General features: G+C 35.0%; 2 protein-coding genes and 1 non-coding gene across 3 annotated transcripts; 1 reads left to right on the top strand and 2 right to left on the bottom strand.

Moving 5' to 3' along the window:
• Window positions 1-386: 386 nt before the first annotated feature.
• TRNAT-AGU (transfer RNA threonine (anticodon AGU)) lies at window positions 387-460 on the bottom strand. The gene has a single exon. It is a non-coding gene; the product is annotated as a tRNA-Thr (tRNA).
• Window positions 461-2,168: 1,708 nt separating this feature from the next.
• LOC149897230 (T-complex protein 11-like protein 1) lies at window positions 2,169-8,608 on the top strand. Its single transcript, XM_090116778.1, has 9 exons — window positions 2,169-2,577; window positions 2,988-3,176; window positions 3,487-3,607; window positions 4,251-4,457; window positions 5,264-5,414; window positions 5,927-6,090; window positions 6,907-7,082; window positions 7,587-7,753; window positions 8,398-8,608. Exons 1-9 carry the CDS (start codon window positions 2,477-2,479, stop codon window positions 8,592-8,594), a joined length of 1,473 nt encoding a protein of 490 aa, XP_089972904.1. The 5' UTR covers window positions 2,169-2,476; the 3' UTR covers window positions 8,595-8,608.
• Window positions 8,609-10,639: 2,031 nt separating this feature from the next.
• On the bottom strand, window positions 10,640-21,395 carry atms (RNA polymerase II-associated factor 1-like protein antimeros). Its single transcript, XM_090116791.1, has 10 exons — window positions 21,230-21,395; window positions 20,762-21,137; window positions 15,265-15,554; window positions 14,689-14,887; window positions 14,019-14,201; window positions 13,230-13,306; window positions 12,636-12,866; window positions 12,133-12,238; window positions 11,551-11,700; window positions 10,640-10,752 (listed from the first exon to the last, which is right to left on the bottom strand). Exons 1-10 carry the CDS (start codon window positions 21,295-21,297, stop codon window positions 10,696-10,698), a joined length of 1,737 nt encoding a protein of 578 aa, XP_089972917.1. The 5' UTR covers window positions 21,298-21,395; the 3' UTR covers window positions 10,640-10,695.
• Between the last annotated feature and the right edge of the window lie 476 nt (window positions 21,396-21,871).

Below are 21,871 nucleotides of genomic sequence, written 5' to 3'. Positions count from 1 at the left end.
CATTCAAATCCATTCAGTAGTTTTTACGTGAAAGAGTAACAAACATCCATACATCCATACAAACTTTCGCCTTTATAATAGTATATTAAGAATAATAATTAAGAAGTAGGTAAAGAACTTGAATGATTTCAAGGTCATGAATAATTTTGTGCCCAATGTCTTGGAAATTGATGTGTTTCGTCCCACAAAACTATGCTAATAGCGAAATCGACGAAAAAATGCATAGGTAGGTTTCATATTTTTTACTACATTATACACAAAAATCTTATACAGGAAAAACCTTGTTATAATTATTCATTATGAAAATTTTATACTTACCCAACTAAAAAGAAAATGTAATAAAGCAAATGAAAAAAATATAAAAACAAAATTCAATATAAAAGTATAGGCGCCGGCGAGATTCGAACTCACGATCTCCTGTTTACTAGACAGGCGCTTTAACCAACTAAGCCACGGTGCCGATGCGTGCCCGTACGAAAATGCATTAGATAATCAAACATAGATTATATTTCGACACTGTGATATAAAAAAGTTCAATTTTATAAAAAAAAATGTATCGACATAATAATATATTACTACTATAATAGGTGAAAAAAAAGCATACCTAGGCATCTGTGCTAGGCATATTCTGTGTATCAAAAACTATCAGTCAAATAAATTTCATTTGGTTATCAAAAGTATGAAGGTGATGAAAATCGATAAAAGTTAATTTAATCAAAAATAGCCATGACCACTTTTCGATAGGCAAGCATATTTGTTTATAAAAAATATTTAATAAAAAATACGTCTCATCTGGTTATCAGATCGGTGAAGGACGATAAAATTGCTAAAATTACAATTCTAGTAAGATCGGATGGCAAGCAGCATCAATTAATTAGCTTTATCAAGCACTTGAAATGCAAATACGTACGGGATGTAACAAAAACAATACTCACGAACAGACTAAGACATCCAATTTCCATATTATCAATATCTGTATAATTTTATGGCTACAACCGGAGCCTCATTAGCTACGACTTCTGAGAACCACTGAAGGTTCATGTATGTAATTTGGTCTTAATTAATATTATGTTATAAAATGTCATAATATTTAAGGGTAAATTTTTTAAAAAACAAAATTTAGTAGATAATATGGTCTACCCAGCGCAGCTCCCTGAATAGGAACAGTAATTTATAAGGAATTCGCATTTTAAGCGATACCACATTATATTCAATCCTTTATTTATCAAGATTACCGATAAAAAAAATACCAATACGATCACAGAATTCAAATATAAAACGATAAAACTTACGTAGTAGTTCACCCCAATCCAGAACGGCAGTGAGAAAATAAATTATCTCTGCAAAGGAGGCGACTGTAAATATTTTCAGTTCAAAATGGAATACGTACCAAGTAATCCACTCCGACGGCACTCAGTTTACGTACGTAAATTAGTTGCTAGTTCTGTCTGTGAAAAAGTTAGATTGCCTTCTTCTTGACTCCGGCTAGCCAATTTCTTTAAAACGATTCTTTGAAACGGGAGTTATGATAAATTCTTTGTAGGTACCTATGAGAAATAAAAATATACCTATTGTCTTTGTGAAATTTATTGTTTTTTTTTTATCATTTGAATTATGCAAATTGTTAAACTAACGTAACGTTAACGTTTCTACGGTGATTTTAATGAGGAAAGAACTTGATCATAAAAATCTGTTTCCGTCTTCATGGCGGAGAAATATATTTTCGGTTATGTAGGGCACGACCGCACTAGGGTAGTTAAAAATGTTCAGATTATGCTTGTCATTTGAATTTGTAGGTACCGCTATTTATCTTCCTATAAAATACCACTATAGATAAAATTAAAAATTATGAAATTAATTCCAGAACTAATATCTTAAGGTCTTGCCAAGGTTTGCGAAATTCCTATTACTACTACTTTACTATTTACTACCCTCTCTTCTTTTTCTCTTTGTTAACGTCTCCACCCAATAGAGGGACTACGCAGATATTCGGCGTAGAGAATTATTACCTAATTGAACAGGTAAATCCAGATTAAAGGTGCATAATAGTGTGCCTACAATCTACATCTATTCTTCATTGCTTAAAATAGATGACACATTTTCATCTATGACTTTTTAGTTTTTTGCGTTCATTTTTAGACAATAGACAGCTGTTATGACTTTTGACAGATGCATAAAATTGACAAGTAAACGAAAACAACGAGAAAAACTAGAAAAATCGTAAATAAAAATACAAGTAAAGCCTTGAAATACTTTTTATTGTCTCTACAGCGATAGTGTAGCGACTTAAAATATTTTTTTATCACAATACCAATCGTGTATTAGGTTATGTATTCTTATGACTCAAGGTGATTAAGTTGCAAGATGATATGAGATTTTGAAGTCGTGAGTTCATGTAACGTACCTTATATGGGTTGAAAGGGTTTATATTTTGTTCCTGGTTCAACTTACGGTCAGTTAAGACAAAGATTCCAAGATGAGCGATCGAGAGAAAGCTAGTGGTTCGAGTTCCCAAGACGGAGAGAAAAATGACCAAAATATGCGAATTCCTTCACGGCCTATACCCACAGGACCAAGGTAATGTCATACTTTAGTAATTATTATTAATAAATGCAACGGTTTTTCTTTGTTCATAATAATCTATGTAACAAAGACTTGTGTTGAATCTAATCACACAATAAGATTAGTTAACCAAGTAATAATCATTTTCCCTTTTATTATTACAGTTCAATATTTATTTAATTGGGTATCGTTTATTATCTTATAATGCCTGTTCATAGATATTTTATAAAATTTATTATAAATTTTTTCTCCTTGAAAGGATCAAATTAGAAATATGAATTATGGTATCCCTATTTAAATTTCATCAAACTCAAAACCTTCAATCACCAAACACAATAATTTTCCAGAAAAATAAAAGAGGAATAATTTCCTGGATAAAAACTATAATTTTACAAAATTGTACAAAAGTATAAATTTATTTACAGCTACTTTGCAAGTGAACCCCTCCAATTTCGAGTCCGAGGCTCAACAATAACTGGTGCTTCTCCTCCTAAGTTCGTCACTTTGGAGGACATTATGAAAGCTGCCCACGGCATGCAAAACATGGCACTCGCTCATGAGATTGCTGTGGACCAAGACTTCAAGCTGGAACCTTTTGAACCTCCGGATAATAGGTAGTTAAATTGATATATTTTATGTACCTAGCTAACTTTAGAAAAGTTGTCTGAAATAGTTCTACTATAGTATAAATTTGTTTTAGTGAGCTTCACAATTAATACTGCATTAGCTTCTCTATAGTGTAAATAGTTAACACACGGTATTCTAGACAAGTCATTCTAGTTAATATTTGTAATAAGTAGTATAATATAAAAAATTAAACTAATCAAATATTTAAACTAACTATTTACCAAAGTGTATAATATTCCTTGATTTCAACAGACATGATTAATAGAAATTACAGAAACTTTATTTTGTCAAATATAGCTATCAGAAGTTGGTGAAGGAAACAATGCACAGAGCATATTTTGATATACTCCGAGAGCAGCTTAACGCAGATCCACCAGAATACAAGCAAGCTCTTATACTGCTTGAAGATGTTAAACAGGTATTTATTTGTTCACTCCTTTGTTACTAAACAAAGAATGTTAACATTTAATAAAATTTAAATTTTACTACATTCTTAGTTCTTACAGGTGACAGGGAAAAAAAAATAATGTCTTTATCTATCTGAAGGAAGGCTGCATATTGTTTTACACTGATAATTTTTAACAAAGGAATATTTACATACTCAAAGTCACCACTTACGATTTTATGATTATGACAAAAAAAGGTTCCTCTCCTTAAATGGAATGTCGTTGACTCTTATAACCTCTATTTTACTCCGAATTCAATAAATTAACTAAACAATTTGTTTTATTTTAGATTTTAAAGCCATTTAACATAATGCAATCGCAGCACTAGAATAATAATAAAAAAATATATACAAGAGGTCCACCCAAGCTTTACCCATAAATAGCATTTGTGTACATATCTAGTGGTAAAAGATTTTAAATCGGTCCAGTAGATCCTGAGATTAGTCTGTTTAAACAAACATACTCTTCAGCTTTCTATTATTAAGTATAGTTTGCAAGCCACCTTTTTACAATACTTTATCAAGCCTATTGAGTGCAAAATGATTGGTCAAGCTCAAACTTTCACATTTATAAGATCAGTAGGATAAAGAATCACTTAATTTCATTTATTTTCAGGGTCTATTCGCAATACTGTTGCCAAGACACACGCGCATCAAGGAAATGATTGAAGAAGTGTTAGACGGTGACTTCATCAAGCAGCAAGCGGAGAATAACAGCCTCGACTTCCAGAAGTATGCGACTTTCGTGATAGATCTGATGGCCAAACTCGCGGCACCAGCGAGGGATGAGATGATACAGAATATAACACAGTTGACTGATACAGTAAGAAATATTTATATTTATATGGAATAGTTATTAAAGAATAGTTGGGAAAAAGATTTTATGTTTAGTTTTAAAGCATACAAATGCGTTATAAATGATATTTTTTATGGAACGGAAAAAATTCTATCATGAGGCGGGATTAAAACTGAATGGTAGATAGACGCGTGTTCGAATCCCGCCTCAGGATCAAATTATTTTATTTCTATTCGTATAAAAATTATCAAAAATTGATTTTCTTAATTTATGACATACTAGATTTCCGCCCGCGGCTTCGCCCGCATTTTCAAAGGAAAACCCGCATAGTTCCCGTTCCCGTGGGATTTCCGGGATAAAACCTATCCTATGTGTTAATCCAAGTTACCCTCTATATGTGTGCTAAATTTCATTGTAATCGGTTCAGTAGTTTTCACGTGAAAGAGTAACAAACATCCATACATCCATACATCCATACATCCACACATCCACACATCCATACAAACTTTCGCCTTTATAATAGTATTACGATTGTTTTAAAAAGCATTTGATTAAAATGTAGCTGATAATTATTATTAAATCAAAGTTCTTTGTTCAATCCTACTTATTGTAAAATATTTATTATAAATAGCACACAACGATTTTGTATACATTTTTATTGAGAGTATAATTTCAAGGTCGCGCCATGGCAATGCCGTCACGTCATGGATTAAGGCGACGATTTTGGTATCTTTAAATCTTGCCAATTAAGTTTCACTTCTGACACATGTGCTCGGCACACGTTCTTTCTTAGACTTAAACAGCTTTCTTATAATAAAAGTATGTGATTTCAGGTTGATATCTTCCGTGCAATATTAGAAACTTTAGAAGTACTGAAGCTAGACTTAGCCAACACACTTATAGCGATGATTCGACCTCATGTACAAAAGGAGAGTGTACAATATGAAAGGAATAAGTTTGACGAAATGCTTAAAGTTTCGGAGGGTAAGTAATTTTTTTTTAATATAAATATTCGAATAAATAAAAAAATATATATTCAAAAATTTAAAATGATATCAATAATATTATAATTCGAGAAACTAATGCCTGTTAGTTAAAAACTGTGTTACAGGTTAATATCTATGGAATAAATACAAATAAAAAAAATATATAGACTTTTTTATTGACATCTTTTCATTGTTATGAAAAATGTAAACATATTATTACATTCACAGATTATTTTTAATAAGATACAGCCCCTAAAGAATAAAAAAAATTGGTTGTCTGTAAAGTCGGTTTACTGACGATAGTTGAACGTGACAACGTCCGATTGCGCTTCTTTGTCGCTCGTTCCGCGCTCTCGCTTGCACTTCAAGCCTTACGGAACGCATCAGTGCGCGAGGTAACGCCGTCATGTTTTGAGTCATGTTTTTTCGTGCGTGCAGCCGGCTGTATCGAATTATAAGACGTTGTCACGTCAAAAAAAATGCAAAAAGTATAAATATTTACAATTCCAGATGGTCTACAGCACACGAAAGAATGGATACAACGGCACATTGATAAGACTGGGCTTAGCTTACCTGTCAGTGATCAGAACATCATCAGAAATGTTACAGCCCAAACCTTGGCTAAGGCGTATTTGGAACTACTTGAGTGGGACGAGTCTAAGGATTATCCTGAGGTATTATTGCGACATTCTTAAATAAGTTATAGATATATTTTGCACTTTGAATGTTGTTGAATGTATCAAAAATTAATATAATAACCAGTTTTTTATCGACTTTGTTCATTATTTTTGACTATGACATATTATACGTAGTTTTAATCGGTAATTATGCCTACGCATATTTAAAATATTCCGTCGCCGCTTCTGTCTCGATTTTCATTCGATGGGTAGTGTGGTTACAGGAGAAAATTTTAGTACTAATTTAAAAGCAAGCAAAAAAACCTTATTAAATTTGATTTATGAAAGAATCTTGCGAAAATTGAATTGAAATTACTGAAAAGAAATCCAAAACCAAACAATTAAATTTACTTCCGATTCTAGAATGGTTATAAAAAAAATTACAATGAATAGAAATTTCGATCACGAAACCGTATTCGAACCCGCGTCATTAGCCGGAGCGACCAAACTCGTGATTTATATTGATAAATTTCTCATTTATAAAGCTTTCCACCCGCAGCTTCGCCCGCGCAGTCAAAAAAAACCCGCATAGTTCCCGTTCCCGTGGGATTTCCGGGATAAAACCTATCCTATTTCCCGGGGTAAAAAGTAGCCTATGTCCTTTCTCGGGTATCAAAATATCTCTATACCAAATTTCTATACCAAAGTAGTTATGGCGTGATTGAGTAACAGACAGACAGGCAGAGTTACTTTCGCAATTTATAATATTAGTAATTAGTATGGATTTTCATTTAGTAGCTATAAAACTAAATATAGAAAAATTAATCTCATAGTATATGGAAAAATTAATCTCATAGTATATTTAAATTTCAGACCCTCTCGCTAGACAAGCCACGATTCGTAGAACTGGGCTTGCAAGTATACCGTCTCATTTGCGTCGCCTCACTGCTATTGGTCAGCCCGTCGTGCGGCAACGATCCGAACGCGCAATACAAACAACAGCTCAAAGACAAGATAGATATCATCATGGATAATGCGTCTAATGATGTGTGAGTTTTTGACGTGACAACGTCTTATAATTCGATAGAGCCGGCTGCACGCACGAAAAAACATGACTCATGCGGCGTTACCTCGCTCTGAGGCGTTCCGTAATGCTTGAAGTGCAAGCAAGAGCGCGGAACGAGCGACAAAGAAGCAAAATCGGCCGTTGTCACGTTCAACTATCGTCAGTAAACCGACTTTACAGACAACCAATTTTTTTTTAGCTTAATAGACTCGATTTTGACCCACTTTAAATGAACAGATATAATTCAAAGTTTGTGCATTTGTCAAGTGACGATACAATAATTTTATAAGCATGTTTTTAGATTCACTTTCGATACTAGTTTTCTAGAAAAATTTTCACAGATTTATTTCACATATTCATATGATATTAAATAAAAATAATAATATAATATTATTAGATATTGAGTATTGCATACAAATTTGATTTCATAAAATAGAACAATTTAAAACCTTAGATAATTCTTTTATTAACAAATTTGTTATTGCAGCGAGCTAAAAGCAGTGTTGCCATCAGTCGCGGAAGAAGTTATACTAATGACGGAGCAACTATTGGACACTATGGGCCAAGATCCTCTCACGTCAGAGACTAAAGAGTTGATTCGCACTCAAATTATATCTCTGGGAGATCCGGAGCATAGAGTTAGGCAGATTGTTCGTGAGTATTGATTTATTTTGAAAGAATAAAAGAAAAAACCATTTATTTGTACCGTTAACATATAAATACAGATTTTTAGAACAATAAAATGATTAAAATTAACAGATAAACAGTACAAAATGGATATATCCACTCAGTGCTTTGAGAATCGAAGGACATTTACGTAACTTAGATTTTGCAACTATATAGTATATTCATTATTAATTTCTATGCATATGCATGTTATTACAATATATGTTATTACATACCATTGACTGATAATATATTTAGTTTTTACTTGTGTTTGATTTTACACGATTATTACAATTTACATGTTTAGAAATTAAGACTTTAATGGATTTTAAACGCGGTTTATTATTACTAGCTGCGCTTCGCGATTTCACCCGCGTGGCTCCGTTCCTGTTGGTCTTAGTGTAATGGTATATAGCCTATAACCTTCCTCGATAAATGGGCTATCTAACACCAGTAGAATTTTTCAAATCGGACCAGTAGTTCCTGAGATTTGCGCGTTCAAACAAACAATTCAGCTTTATAATATTAATATAGATAGTCATGGGAAAACGGAAGGCTTAATAATGTATGAATAAATAGCGTTTAAAATCCCTCAGTCTTTAATTTCTAATAATATATTAATTTCTTTTCAGGTCAACGGGTTCTAGAGTTCCTAAAAGTAATTCTAGTCTGTGCGGGTGGGTCTAGACAGATTCCAGTCGGTCTCTCTGCATTCACTAAAGAACTGACAAATGTCTCCGGGACTTTGCTACGATATGTAATGCATAATAAAGCCGTGTTCACTAATCATTATTTGGAAATTATCGCTGCAGAACTGTGTAAGAATTAAGCAAATATGCCTGCGTTGAAAAGGCCCTTTTTATTAACTAGCAATGTATTTTGAATGTATTACCTATTTAAATATTTGGTTACTGTTGTAACAACTAACAACTACACATGTTTTTACTTTTTAGTAAAGAATTTAATAGACTTTGAACACAGTATTACCATTATTTCCTACAGTAAGGAATCGCCTTTGATGTCGCGCGATGCCGCCGCCAGCGTAGGTAATGACGCTGCCACACGAAAATACGCTAGGGTTGCAACAAATGGGAAATAAAACAATTGTGATTATTAATATTATGATGAAATCTTTATTCATATGTACATTCAAAATAATTGCGATTATTAAATCTGATGTAATTATTTGTTCATAAATATATAATTACAGATATTGCACTGCTAAATATTATTTACGTGGACACTTTATTTTTGGATGTTCTTAATTGTATATTATAACATTTAACTAAGTAATGCATTCGCATTGGGATGTACAATCTGATTAGAAAATAATGAGTACAACATATTATATACATAGATTTGATTTTAATTCAACAGATACAATTAATACAATCTTTCTGAAATATTGTTTCCTTCTGGGATTTCAATGTAGATTTACATCCGTAAACCGAACAGTTTGTGCGCGCCATAATAGAATATGTAAGTACCTATGTATAATAAAATTATTACACAAAAAATACGACTGCGTCATCCTTTCGCGCTAGGTAAAGCAAACTAAGCGTGTTTGCTTTACGCGGCCCGCGTCGCCCGACCCCCGCCAGTTCCCCTCCGTTTCTCTGCACAAGTACATTCGTCGCACTACTGTAGGAAATAATGGTAATACTGTGCTTTGAATTTCTACATGCAATGTTATAGCGCTCCAATAGATTCAAATATTTACAATCATAGTATTTAGTTTATAACTAGCAATATATAATGTGATTCAAAAATGAAATTAAATAAAGAACTCAGAAGTTTAGGAAACGAAACGTAAAATATTACGACAAATTTTAGCAAAAAGAATCATTTTTATAGCCCTGAAATTTTTTATACATTTTATACACCTAATAATAAGATATTAACGTTAACAATCAAATAGATAATTGGAAATATAGCCGCCTAGAAAATATCTACTTATAACTAGAAAATGTTAATTCTAGAACCTGTTCATGAACATTTAATTTCATTATAGATACAATACCTAAAGAAATTATTAAAAAAAACACACACAAACACGAATGAATGTATTCTTTACTGTTGTTGATTTTCATAACGAAAAATCTTTTTTTTACATAAGTCCTACTTTAACTTTTTTTTAAAGTTGTATGAAGACTATATTTCAACAGTGAATCAAGTCACTGTTTATGCATTCCATACAAATTGTATTGGCTTAAAATAATTGGAATATTAATTAATTGGTGACAGTTTTTTTTTAATAAATTGCCTATTTACATTTGGTATTCTTTCTGGATTTCAGAAAATAATATATTATTGTTATCCGCATTTATTAGGGACTGCATGTCCCATTATTATTTTCTAATGATCTAATCAACTAAATCCGTTCTATGAGTTGACTCTTTTTACATTATATAAATTATTAATCTAATATTCATATTAAGCTAAACATAATAAATAAAAGCTATTTACAAGTTTGTTTATTACAATAGCCGAAGTGATAATGATCAAAACTGGAGGCACAATGTTTATACTCTTTTTTTATAATCAAAATTACGTAACGTATTTTTAACAAAACCTTGCAATCGTTGGGATCAAGGATTTAATGTATTATTTTAGCTAAAATATAACACTGATAAATGAAATGCACTAATAAAATATCGCTATCATAATTTTGGTTTTTATTTATCCCATGTGTCCGATGTGATGATGTTATATTTATAAGAGAAACACCATATTATATAGTTTTAATTTAATGGTTTATCTAGAAGACGTTCATCGTAAGTCTCATGTGCGAAATAATTTATGTTGAAAGTCCTATCACGCACTTTAATTAATGTGCTTTCTCATAGATTAAAGGGATTTAAAAATAAAACATAATTGATGTCGCCAATATGTTTATTACTAGGTAAAATATATATAAATAATTATGAAATTCAATCCGAGCCACTGTGTCGTGATGAGGCACTCGATGCTGAACCACTTCGAGATCCCTGAAAATGAATTAAAATACATTTTAATAATTGAAATGAGGTTAGACGGAATTAAGACCAAGTTTTAATGACATTTTTTGCTATAGTTGTAAGCCGTATTGCGTGCGCGTTTCTCTGTCTCTCTAATAGAAAACAAGAATTATGATAGTCTCAGGTAAGGTATGTTTTTTATACTGAAGGGTGTGCGCTATGGATGCCTGCTTTGTGCAATGTGCATATCGATACATCGCATAGCTCGAGATGTGCATCTTACTCGCGTATATATAGCGTAGCATCATTGAGATATACATATGGAGACGACACCGCCTACATCACTTATGTTCCGCTCAACATAAGCCATATGGCTTAACTGCACGCTCATTTTTTATTTATTTTTAAAGTGAAACGCATCAAATATGCCTTCGTGTGTGTTACGATATTGCACAAATAATACGGAAAAGTGACTAACATAACTTTTCATCGGTAAGTACCTAACTAGATAATAATTTTTAAAACTTAGTTAGAGCAAAAAATGTTGTCACATAGTTTCATAGCATGGCTATTACATTATCGTAGAATAGCATAGTACATCCCTGGTGAAGCACCCTAAATGTGGTACATCAACAAAAACTCACATTTTTTTTATAGTGGAGAATGCATTTAGGCATACCCAGGGCACTCGGAGAAAGAGCCCTGGGTTATGTCGGACTCACCCTGCTGAGTGGTCCTACCGACTAAACTCCACTGTGTTCCGCCGTGCCGCTTTATTGACGGGGCCGCGGGTATTCGGTAGAACCGCGTCCGCATACAAAAACTCACATGTCTAGAAGCACTCGCCGATCGGCTTCTAGAACGTTCCGAAGCGCTCGAACGTTTCCTTGAGCTCGCACGTGAGGAGCGTTTCGAACTTCCTTTGGAAGACGCGCGTGATGACGCGCGGGAACTTGCTTTCGATGACGCTTTTGAACCCTGCAATGTAAAAAAGTTAAACTTAAATAACGATGACACCCGTAAAATCATAAATTAGCTGTGAAACATGTGCCAATCTATAAGATGAAATAAAAATATATCGTTAATTTCCTTCCTGCTTTGATCAAATAAAATAAAGAGCGTGTGTGCCGAGCACACGTGTCATAAGTAAAACTTCCTGATTCAAACATACCAAAATCGTCGCCTTACTCCATGAGTTGACGGTATTGCCATAACGCGACCTTGAAATTTTACTCTCAACCTACCTAAAGAAATTTCATTTGTATTTGTATTTTTCATAATTAACAGTTGAAAGTTGAAATAGTTATATTTGAATGACTTCAACTTATATATATCTTTTAAACTAAAAATCATTCAACAAATTCATGTTATTTTAAAATTTAAATGTACATAAATGTACGATTACATTACCTTATCACTAGCCTTAGAGCTGGCCCTAGACCCCTTCCCGCTGCGGGACGAACGCGAAGACGCGCGGGACGAACGCGAACCGGAGCGGGACCGGGATGCCGCCGACCTATAATTCAAATTCAAATTATATTTATTTGCCAGAATGAATAAATATAGGTGTTGTTATTACAATATTATAGCACTAATAAATTCTTATCATTAGTGGGCGTCCATAAATTACGTGACGTATTTTTGTTTTGCTGATGATGACGAAGAAAATACAATCCACAAATAAAATTAATATATACTCATACAGAATTTCCAAATCATGCATTTTTTTTGTGTGGTGTCTTGATGTTTGCCAGAAGGGCTGCTACATTTTATCGCGAACGCGTGGATGAAAGGTGCACCCTGGTATTAAACTTGAATAGAACTTACTAATGTACAATCCAAACATAAATAAAAAAATACTTCATCCTACTTATATCTCTCTATAACCTAATTAATATAAAAAAATAACATACCTCGCAGATCCAGACTGTGCAGAGCCAGATCTGGATTTACGCGAGCCAGACGCGGACCTCGACCGACTTCTAGATTTGGACTTTGACTTGGACCTGGACCTAGACTTGGACCTGGACCTCGACTTGGACCTGGACCTAGACTTGGACCTCTCGCGAGACCCTGACCGCGATCTATTCGATTTCTCCGATCCTTGCGGTGATTTGGAACCGGATTTAGATCGAGAGCGTGATCTGAAAATATGTAAACATTATGGTAACATAATTATATACAAAGCAACATTGCCATTAAAAAAAAATAATTGATTTGAAAATCATTATTTATAACAATTTTATTGAATTAAACATTATGAGGTGAGATCATAAAGTTCTGTTATGACAAATATGCAAATTCATGAATTAACAGTCAATTGTGCAGCAATCAATTTTAAAGTGAAACTTTTATTACATCATCTCAAACTGGTCTGTGTAGCGCATGTCGTGTGTATCGCAGCCGATCGTCACGCGACATGCGCTACACAAAGCAGTGTTCGGAACCGTTCGAACAGTTTCACTTGGTGGTTTCATAAAACCACACAACATTTTTTTGTATATTACCTCTCTTTTTCCCCATTCTGTTCTTGTTTCTCCTCTTCTTCATCCTCATCCTCCTCTTCTTCTTCTTCGTCTTCCTCCTGCAAGTGAGAAAAATTATAAATAATAAAACGAGCCAAGCACACGTGTCAGAAGTGAAACTTCTTTAGCAAGATCCAAAGATAGGTAATAAATTTGGTAATATTCAAAGATACCAAAATCAACGCCTTGCTCCATGACGTGACGGTATTGCCATGACTCAAATTTTAAAATTTTCGTGCTGAAAGAGTTTCACTTCAAAATACTCTCTTACATAAAGAACACATGAACGAAGTGTCTTCGCCTTAATAGAGACATTAAGGAAAGTGAATGGACACGTTCTTACTTCTTAGATATACTACAACTAGCAAATTAAGTTACATTTACCGGCCTCTATCCTAAAGAGCAAGAGGGACAGTATATCATAAAACCAACTATACTATAATTCTTGTACATATTTCAAACGTTGCTAGCTCCCGTACTATTAGCATATAGTATAAGGCTAGATCGTAATTTTCAATAATGGTACCCTTGTTAGGTTCATTATTTTAGGCAAAAAAATTGGTCGTCTGTTAAGTCGGTTTACTGACGATAGTTGAACGTGACAACGTCCGATTGTGCTTCGTTCGCTCGTTCCGCGCTCTCGCTTGCACTTCAAGCCTTAAGAACGCCTCAGAGCGAGGTAACGCCGCATGAGTCATGTTTTTTCGTGCGTGCAGCCGGCTCTATCGAATTATAAGACGTTGTCACGTCAACAACTTCATAATATATCACCTGTGCGGGCTCCAACTGTTTCTCCCTAAGCCTGAGCATGCGATGCTCCGCTGCGCTAAGCGGTCGGTGAGTGACAACTAGTCTCGTGAGCGCCTGCGCAGCCGCCCCGGCCCTAGCGCGACGTTTGGACAGACGCACACGTGTCTCCAACTCGTTGTAGTATATGCAGTGATTGCGGACCACCTGTTTATTGATTAAGTTTTCTCTCCATGATAGTTCAAGGAATATTATATTATAAAAAAAAGACTGGTTGCACTCCGGGAGTGCCGGCAGAAGTGAAAACTTGATTATTAACGTTGAGCATGTTTGGTATTTTGGAATGGTATCCGTCTTACGCTTTTTCGATCAGGTCACGTGTCCTGACGCGATCGAGTTTAAGATTTTATACCCATTACAGAAAAAGTGCTCAACGCCGCTAAAGAAGTTTTCACTTCAAAAATAATTAACGAATTCAATGACTAAAATAATTTGAACACACAGTTTAAGTTCTCAACATATTTTTAGTATTTAGGAAAAGTTTATAAAAATTAAATGTATAGAATATAAGATTAATGTTATGTTAACTTATTGGCATAGGTTTGACTAACAAAAATCAATTGTTATGAAAATATGTATAAGAAATGTGTTTCAATTTAAAACACTAAAATAGGAAAATCAAATTAATTCTCACCAGGAAGTAATTCTCCTCATAACCCTTAGAGGCTTTACTTTTAACGTTCCAATTGTATTCCCTAGCCATCTTATATTCATATGTATCACCGTCCATGTACGGTATGCCTTCAGTGATATCGCGTCGCCGTTTCTGTATCGTGTCCTCGGTGGGAAGACAATATGCCACAAACTGCTCTCCACTTTCGTCCATCACACCTCTGGAATTTAATTATTATTGGTTAAGCCGAAAGTGGAACATTTCTGAGCAGGTAACCACAGCAGCAATCAATTAATAGGTTAAATTTACCTAGCAGAAAATTTAATAAAAGTAGGAGTACCGTAAACTTGCTAAATATCTTTTTAAAACACATTTTCCATGCACTAATAATATTTTTTTCTCATATTTAGGCTTAATAGGAATTGAGATCTTAAAGACTATAAATCTGTACATCCTAATGGGAAAAAAAATGGCTATTCAACCTCTTTCCAATCACAATTATTAGTAAAGAACAAAACCAACAACAACATTTGTTATTTTCTTTTCCTTTTAATAAAAGTGTTATCCAAATTACAAAATAAATAAAAAAAATCTCACCGAATCATAGCCTGCGACATAGCTTCAATCTGTCCAGCAATATTCTTATCAGCCGGCGCTGGGTCTGAATCGAATATGACCTGCGCACAAGGATACTTCCACATGTCAAAGTCGGGGAATATAGACATCACCTCCACTGGAGTAACACCAGGTTTGCTGTAGTGCTTCTCTATAGGTTTCTTGTTGTCCTCAAACGTCTTTTCAATGGCTTTGATTTGACTCTCTCTGTCCATGTATAGTGTTTCTTCGCTGAATATTTTCTTAACATTGTAACCGACCTTGGCCTCCACCTGGAAATAATAATGATAATGTTAATATTATTGGTCCTCACTAGGGTTGTTGAGGATTCCTCTTCCGCTTCCTCATAATGCGGAAGTTCCGCAATATTTTGGGTTCCTCTACCGTTACCGCATCCTCAAAAATGAAAATAAAAAAATCCTCTTCCGCTATCGCTTCCTCAAAATTTAGAGGAAATTTATGAGGATGCTGATCCGATCGGGCGGCGAATTTACAAAGCCTATTTAAACTAATATATGTATGTACGTGGGCCACACTGAAAGTTTTGCGTAACTCATAAATAAAACAATTTATTTGAGTAATATTATATTTACTACTTTTTAAAGTATTCCCCGTTACATTTAAAACACTTTTTCATACGTTCAAACAATTTCTGGAGACATGAGGACCATTGGTCCGAGGGTATGTTTTCTGCGTGCTGTTTGAAAGCAATCACGGCCTCTTCTGGCCACGTAAATGTCGAACCACTCATTGAATCTTAGATTTTTGGGAAACCGAAGAAATTGTACGATGCTAGGTCAGGACTGCGTGCGGCATGGGTCACGTGCTCTATGTTTTCATTAGCGAAAAATGACTTTGTTTTGGTCGCGGTGTGCGCCGGAGCACTGTCATGGTGCAACAGGATGCGACCTCTAGGTCGCTTTTCCCTCATTTTTTCTAAGACATTGGGCAAACAAATAGTGGTGTACGACTCAGCATTAACAGTATTTTGTAGCTCAAGTGGTATAGTGCAGACAGAACCCGTCTTGGAGAAAAAAAACGCAATCATTTGTTTGTCGACCCTTCTCGCCTGCCTTAATTTTGTTGGTTTCCTGTCACTTTCAAACACCCCCAAAGAATATTGGTGATTTCTTTCTGGAATATAACAATATATTCATGTTTCATATCCTGTTACGATATTATCCACAGCATTAGAATGTCCGTGATTGTATTTTAATAGCATTTCTTTACACCAATCTACTCGATGTCGTTTTTGTTCTGGAGTGAGTTTGTGAGCAATCCACTGGCAACCAAGCTTCCTAATTTTGAAATGTTCATGTAAAATTTTCTGAATTTGGCTCATACCAATCCCCAAATGTCCCCGAATCTCCTAATAAGTGATATGACAAATTTCTTAAATTAGTCGTCTGACGGTAGCCATATTTTCCTCCGTGATCGCAGTTCAGGGTTGACCTTCACGAATGTCATCATGGAGAGAAACATGGCCGCGATGAAATTCAGCATATCAATGCCTTACAGTCCTCAACTAAGGTGCTTCCCTCCAGAAAGTATTTTAAAGGCGAGCAGTGCAAGCTTTCGGAGAAAGCGAACTTTTAAAATCGTAAAAAATCACCGCCCTAAAATTCTTTCGTGCTAGTTCCATTTTTGCTACGGATAACGAACTTCAACTTGAGATAAAAAACAATTGACAAGTGCTTCCCGCCCAATTTTTTTTTCTACAACTAATGAGACTTCATATGTTAAAAAAATATAACATTCAAAATTCAAACATTTATGGGTGGCCCGCAACGCAAAACTTTTAGTGTGCACTAGGTATTTGAGTTACGAGTCGGACTCTACTAACGAACAAGAGTAGAGTCTTACCGCCATATTTATATCTGCGCCTAACACTTATCTCTAAACATAATAATATAACATTTTCTCTCATACTCAGAAGAAACATATTTTACCAAAGATATCAAAATGATGAATCGAATGTCAAGTCATTTTAAATTAAAAAAAAAACAAGTTGTTTAAGCTTACATAATATATATCTACCAGTTAGTATTTTTTTGTGGAAATCGCCTAATGTCGCTTCTGGCACTGAGATGAGATAGGTTTTTTCGAGTAATATGCATAAACAAAAGCTCATCTGAGTCCGGCTCGTGACTCAAATAGTATAGTACTTAGAGGCTTTGTAAATTCGCGATCGGGCGAGCTAACCTCCCCCTAAGGGTGACAAATCAACATCGAGCTGTGCTGCGCTGTACTGCGCTGTGCTGTGTTTGGTCAACTCGCTCGTCTAATATTTTAATGAGGATACAAACAAACCATGCTGTGCTGCGCTGTGTGAGGCTACGCTCTGTTTAAAAACGCAGCAGTCTCGAGCGAGGCGCGCTACCCGCCATGCTGAGCCGCGCTGTGCCGAACTGTGCTATGTTTTTATGGAGCTCTGCCATGCTGCGCTGTGTCGAGCTTATCACTACATAGTATAAAACAAAGTCGCTTTCTCTGTCCCTATGTCCCTTTGCACGCTTAAATCTTTGAAACTACGCAACGGATTTTGATGCAGTTTTTTTTTAATAGATAGAGTGATTCAAGAGGAAGGTTTATATGTATAATAAGGTATAATAACATCCATTAAATAGTGGAGAAGTACTGTTATTTTTGAGGTTTCTAATGTGATGTCGTAAAAAATTACATTTATTCCGCTTACATTGCAAACGCAGGCTGAACCCTACGAGTTTTATCAAAATAATGTACTAAGTATTTATACACATTGAAAAGGTCTACAGAAAAGTCCGCGATGGTATATGTCTATCTCTTATGGATAACCCACAATAACTTAATTTTGTCATTTACTTTTTACGACAAATAATGGCTAATTTTCGAAGCGATTTTAACCAATACAGCATTAATCCTTAACCAATTAAATACCTTGAATACATTGTTCATTTAATATAGATCTATATGGCCCTTTACACCGTATGATTTAAGTGAATATTTTCGAAGACCATATAACAGATTTAAAAATTGCGGGACGTAGCGTTTGCGGCGGTACCGGCCGGCCGCCCGGCTATATATTTTATACCCGTGCGAAGCCGGAGCGGGCCGCTATGTTTTTATATTGTACAACGTTCACAGTTTTTCTGTAGTGTATTTAGTATCAGCATTGCACTCGTGCGAAGCCGGGGCGGGTCGCTAGTTAATAATAATTAAAATGATTTTTAGTCATTCGCAAATATTAAAAAAAAATCGTCTTCAGTGGCAATAAATAAATAATAATAAATAAATATTATAGGACATTATTCTGGACTGGACATTAGACTGGACTCTTTTAACGACAAAATAACACATAAAATATCCATATCCGCTTCTTCTTCACTTTCATCTTCATCGGAGTCAACTATGTCGTAATGTTTACGTTTTTTTGAAAATAGGGTCATATTTGACGAGATAAACGACTACACGAGCTGCTGATTACTTTATACTGAGCTAGATTGTTAAAAAACATAGCTTAAGAAACACAGCACATCACAGCGCAGTACAGCGCAGCATCGTTTAGGGGTGACAAATCAACATCGAGCTATGCTGCGCTGTGCTGTGTTTGGTCAACTCGCTCGTCTTATATTTTAATGAGGATACAAACAAACCATGCTGTGCTGCGCTGTGTGAGGCTACGCTCTGTTTAAAAACGCAGCAGTCTCGAGCGAGGCGCGCTACCCGCCATGCTGAGCCGCGCTGTGTCGAACTGTGCTATGTTTTTATGGAGCTGTGCCACGCTGCGCTGTGTCGAGCTTATCACTACATAGTATAAAACAAAGTCGCTTTCTCTGTCCCTATGTCCCTTTGTACGCTTAAATCTTTGAAACTACGCAACGGATTTGATGCAGTTTTTTTTTAGGGTTCCGTACCTCAAAAGGAAAAAACGGAACCCTTATAGGATCACTTTGTTGTCCGTCTGTCCGTCCGTCCGTCTGTCAAGAGCCTTTTTCTCAGGAACGCGTGGAGGTTTGAAGCTGAAATTTATATCAATTACTCAGGTCTACTGTCCCTTGAAGCTGTGAAAAAATCAAACTTCTAAGCCAACGCAATCAAAAGATACAGCCGTTTATGCCGCAAATTTTCGACACTTGCAAGGGAATCAAAACCTACAGGGTGCGAAGCAACGTCTTATAGCATAGATAAAGGAAAAATTACGAAAACCGTAAATTTTTAGTTACATCACATAATATATTTTTTTTAATAATTTAAAAAATAATAATACGCGACATGCGCTGCACAGACCAAAAAGTTTGAGACGATGTAATAAAAGTTTCACTTTAAAAACAGAACTTCTTTTTCAAAACAAAATAAACTTCTAAGTAATAATAATAAACATATCAAAGCACATATTTATCTATGTTTGGCTTAGTTTTGAGCCTTGTCTGTCCATCTTTTCCCAAGTAAAAATCACGGGAACTTCAGATATCTCTTCATTGTCATCGTCTTGCTCGGTTTCGTATGTCTCTTCTTGTATCTCCACGTTGTCTTCCACCTCACTGTCATTTTCGTCTTCATAGCAGAAACAGAACTTGATTCTTCCAGCAACAATCTGATTTGATCATCGTTCATTTTGACATGAAGTATGGCCTAAAAAATTGGTCAAAATGTAATTTAGAGCAACATTCATACATATATTTTACTATACATACTTCATAAAGTATTCAAAGTCTTAAAAAATATATAAATGTACAAAATATATAATATTAATACTTACACAAAAACTTGCACCTATACTCGCGTCGGTCTCATGGACCGATTGGCGCCAAATGCTATGACACGTGAACTTCTGCCGACTACGCCGCGACCTGCACTAAAATGAAGTTAGCCCCAAATCCGGAAACTAGCAAGGAACTCGACTTCACAGGATTTACCTGCATAAAAATAATTACGAAAATGTGTTTCGTCGGTCTCACAGACCAACGCGCGAGTATAGGAAGGTTAAAAAACGTAGCTTAAGAAACACAGCACAGCACAGCGCAGTACAGCGCAGCATCGTTTAATTGTTAAAAAAACGTAGCTTAAGAAACACAGCACAGCACAGCGCAGTACAGCGCAGCATAGCTCGATGTTGATTTGTCACCCTAACCCTAAAACATCAATATGTACAGACAGGAGAATGGCTTTTGTTTTAATTTTAAAAGTTTTTGTTTTTTAATTTTGATTATAATTTCCTATCATCCTCATCCTCATCCGCTTCCTCTTCCGCTTCCTCATCCGCATCCTCTTCCTCAAAAAAATATCCTCTTCCTCATCCGCATCCCCTAAATTTGTGTGTGAAAATTCCTCTTCCTCCTCCTCTTCCTCATAATCACTTCCTCAACAACCCAAGTCCTCACACACAATAATTTTCAAACTTTCAAAACACCAAATATAATAAATGTTATGGGTAATTGGCTAAAAAAACAATCCTATTGATGTGAATAAAAGTTTGTAACTATATTAGCATATTCATTACCTTTTCCATAGATTGAGGCTGAAATCTTGTCTGTTCTGTAGAGATATACTCAGAACGTCGCAGCCACGACACATTCTTAGCATGATGCCGAGACCGTTTAGAATCCTGTGGTGTAAGCACATCGTCTTCCAGAAGCTTCTCGTCCGCCGGGTCTAGTATCGCATTTCCATCCCCTTGATATATATCGCGATTAATCAAGTCAATGTGGACACCCAAATCGTGCTCCGTCAGTACTTCATAACGATAATTCTTCTCTAATGACGTAGGATTGTATTGAATAAATCGTGTCGAAGGAAATGGATACGTAATAAATTTTAGATCGAAAGGGATATCGGGAAGCGTATTACAATACTTTATGCGAGTTACGAGTTCCGACCTATAATAATAATCATCTATTAGTTATTGCAACAATAATTGTAAACATTTTAGAAATAAACATAGAATGAAATAAACATAGAATGAACTAACCTTCTTTCACCTGTGCGCTGAGGTCGCTTTTCCCTTTCAGGCTCATTAGTTTGAACCGTTGGTGGCATCTTAAAAATCTTAATCTAGTAACAGTTCTAGTAGTATCATAAAATAGAAGAATATTTCATTTTGTCATTCTATATAACATTTTAAAAACACAACGCTACAAAGCACAGAACAAATATACTCTACAAAGTCACCATCGACCAGACAAGTACAAACAGAAGTCAGAAACAGTTTCAGTGATTTGACAACGAACGAATCGGAAAAAGCGCGGGAATCTTCGAACGAGCCGGGTGTAATTTTTGAAATTTAATTTGAAAAAAATTTAAATTAATGTTCAATTGAGTTTGGCTTTGTATATATCTTTTGTTTCTTATATATGAACTTGTAAATTAGTGTAGTTAGTAGTTTTTTTATTGGTAAGTCTATTTTATTCTGATTTATAGTATGTAAAAAAATTTTTGCACTTAAATTTTGGCGGGCTGATCGATGAACGATCCTCCCGACCCTATAGCTTCAGGACCAAGTTTCCAACTTGGTCCTGAAGTAGCTAGTTACATTACGGTTCCAAGTATAGAATGTGAAAACGATTTTGCATTAAAAAATTGTTGGGTGGAAAGCACTCCTAAAAAACGCAGG

The sequence above is a fragment of the Colias eurytheme genome, chromosome 26, assembly GCF_061535395.1.
Source record: "Colias eurytheme isolate Ceu_HAF_F1 chromosome 26, ilColEury1 Martin Lab GWU primary, whole genome shotgun sequence".
Classification (NCBI taxonomy): domain Eukaryota; kingdom Metazoa; phylum Arthropoda; class Insecta; order Lepidoptera; family Pieridae; genus Colias; species Colias eurytheme.
The sequence above is the reverse complement of the archived record's forward strand: the minus strand, read 5'-3'. Positions and strand labels throughout refer to the sequence as shown.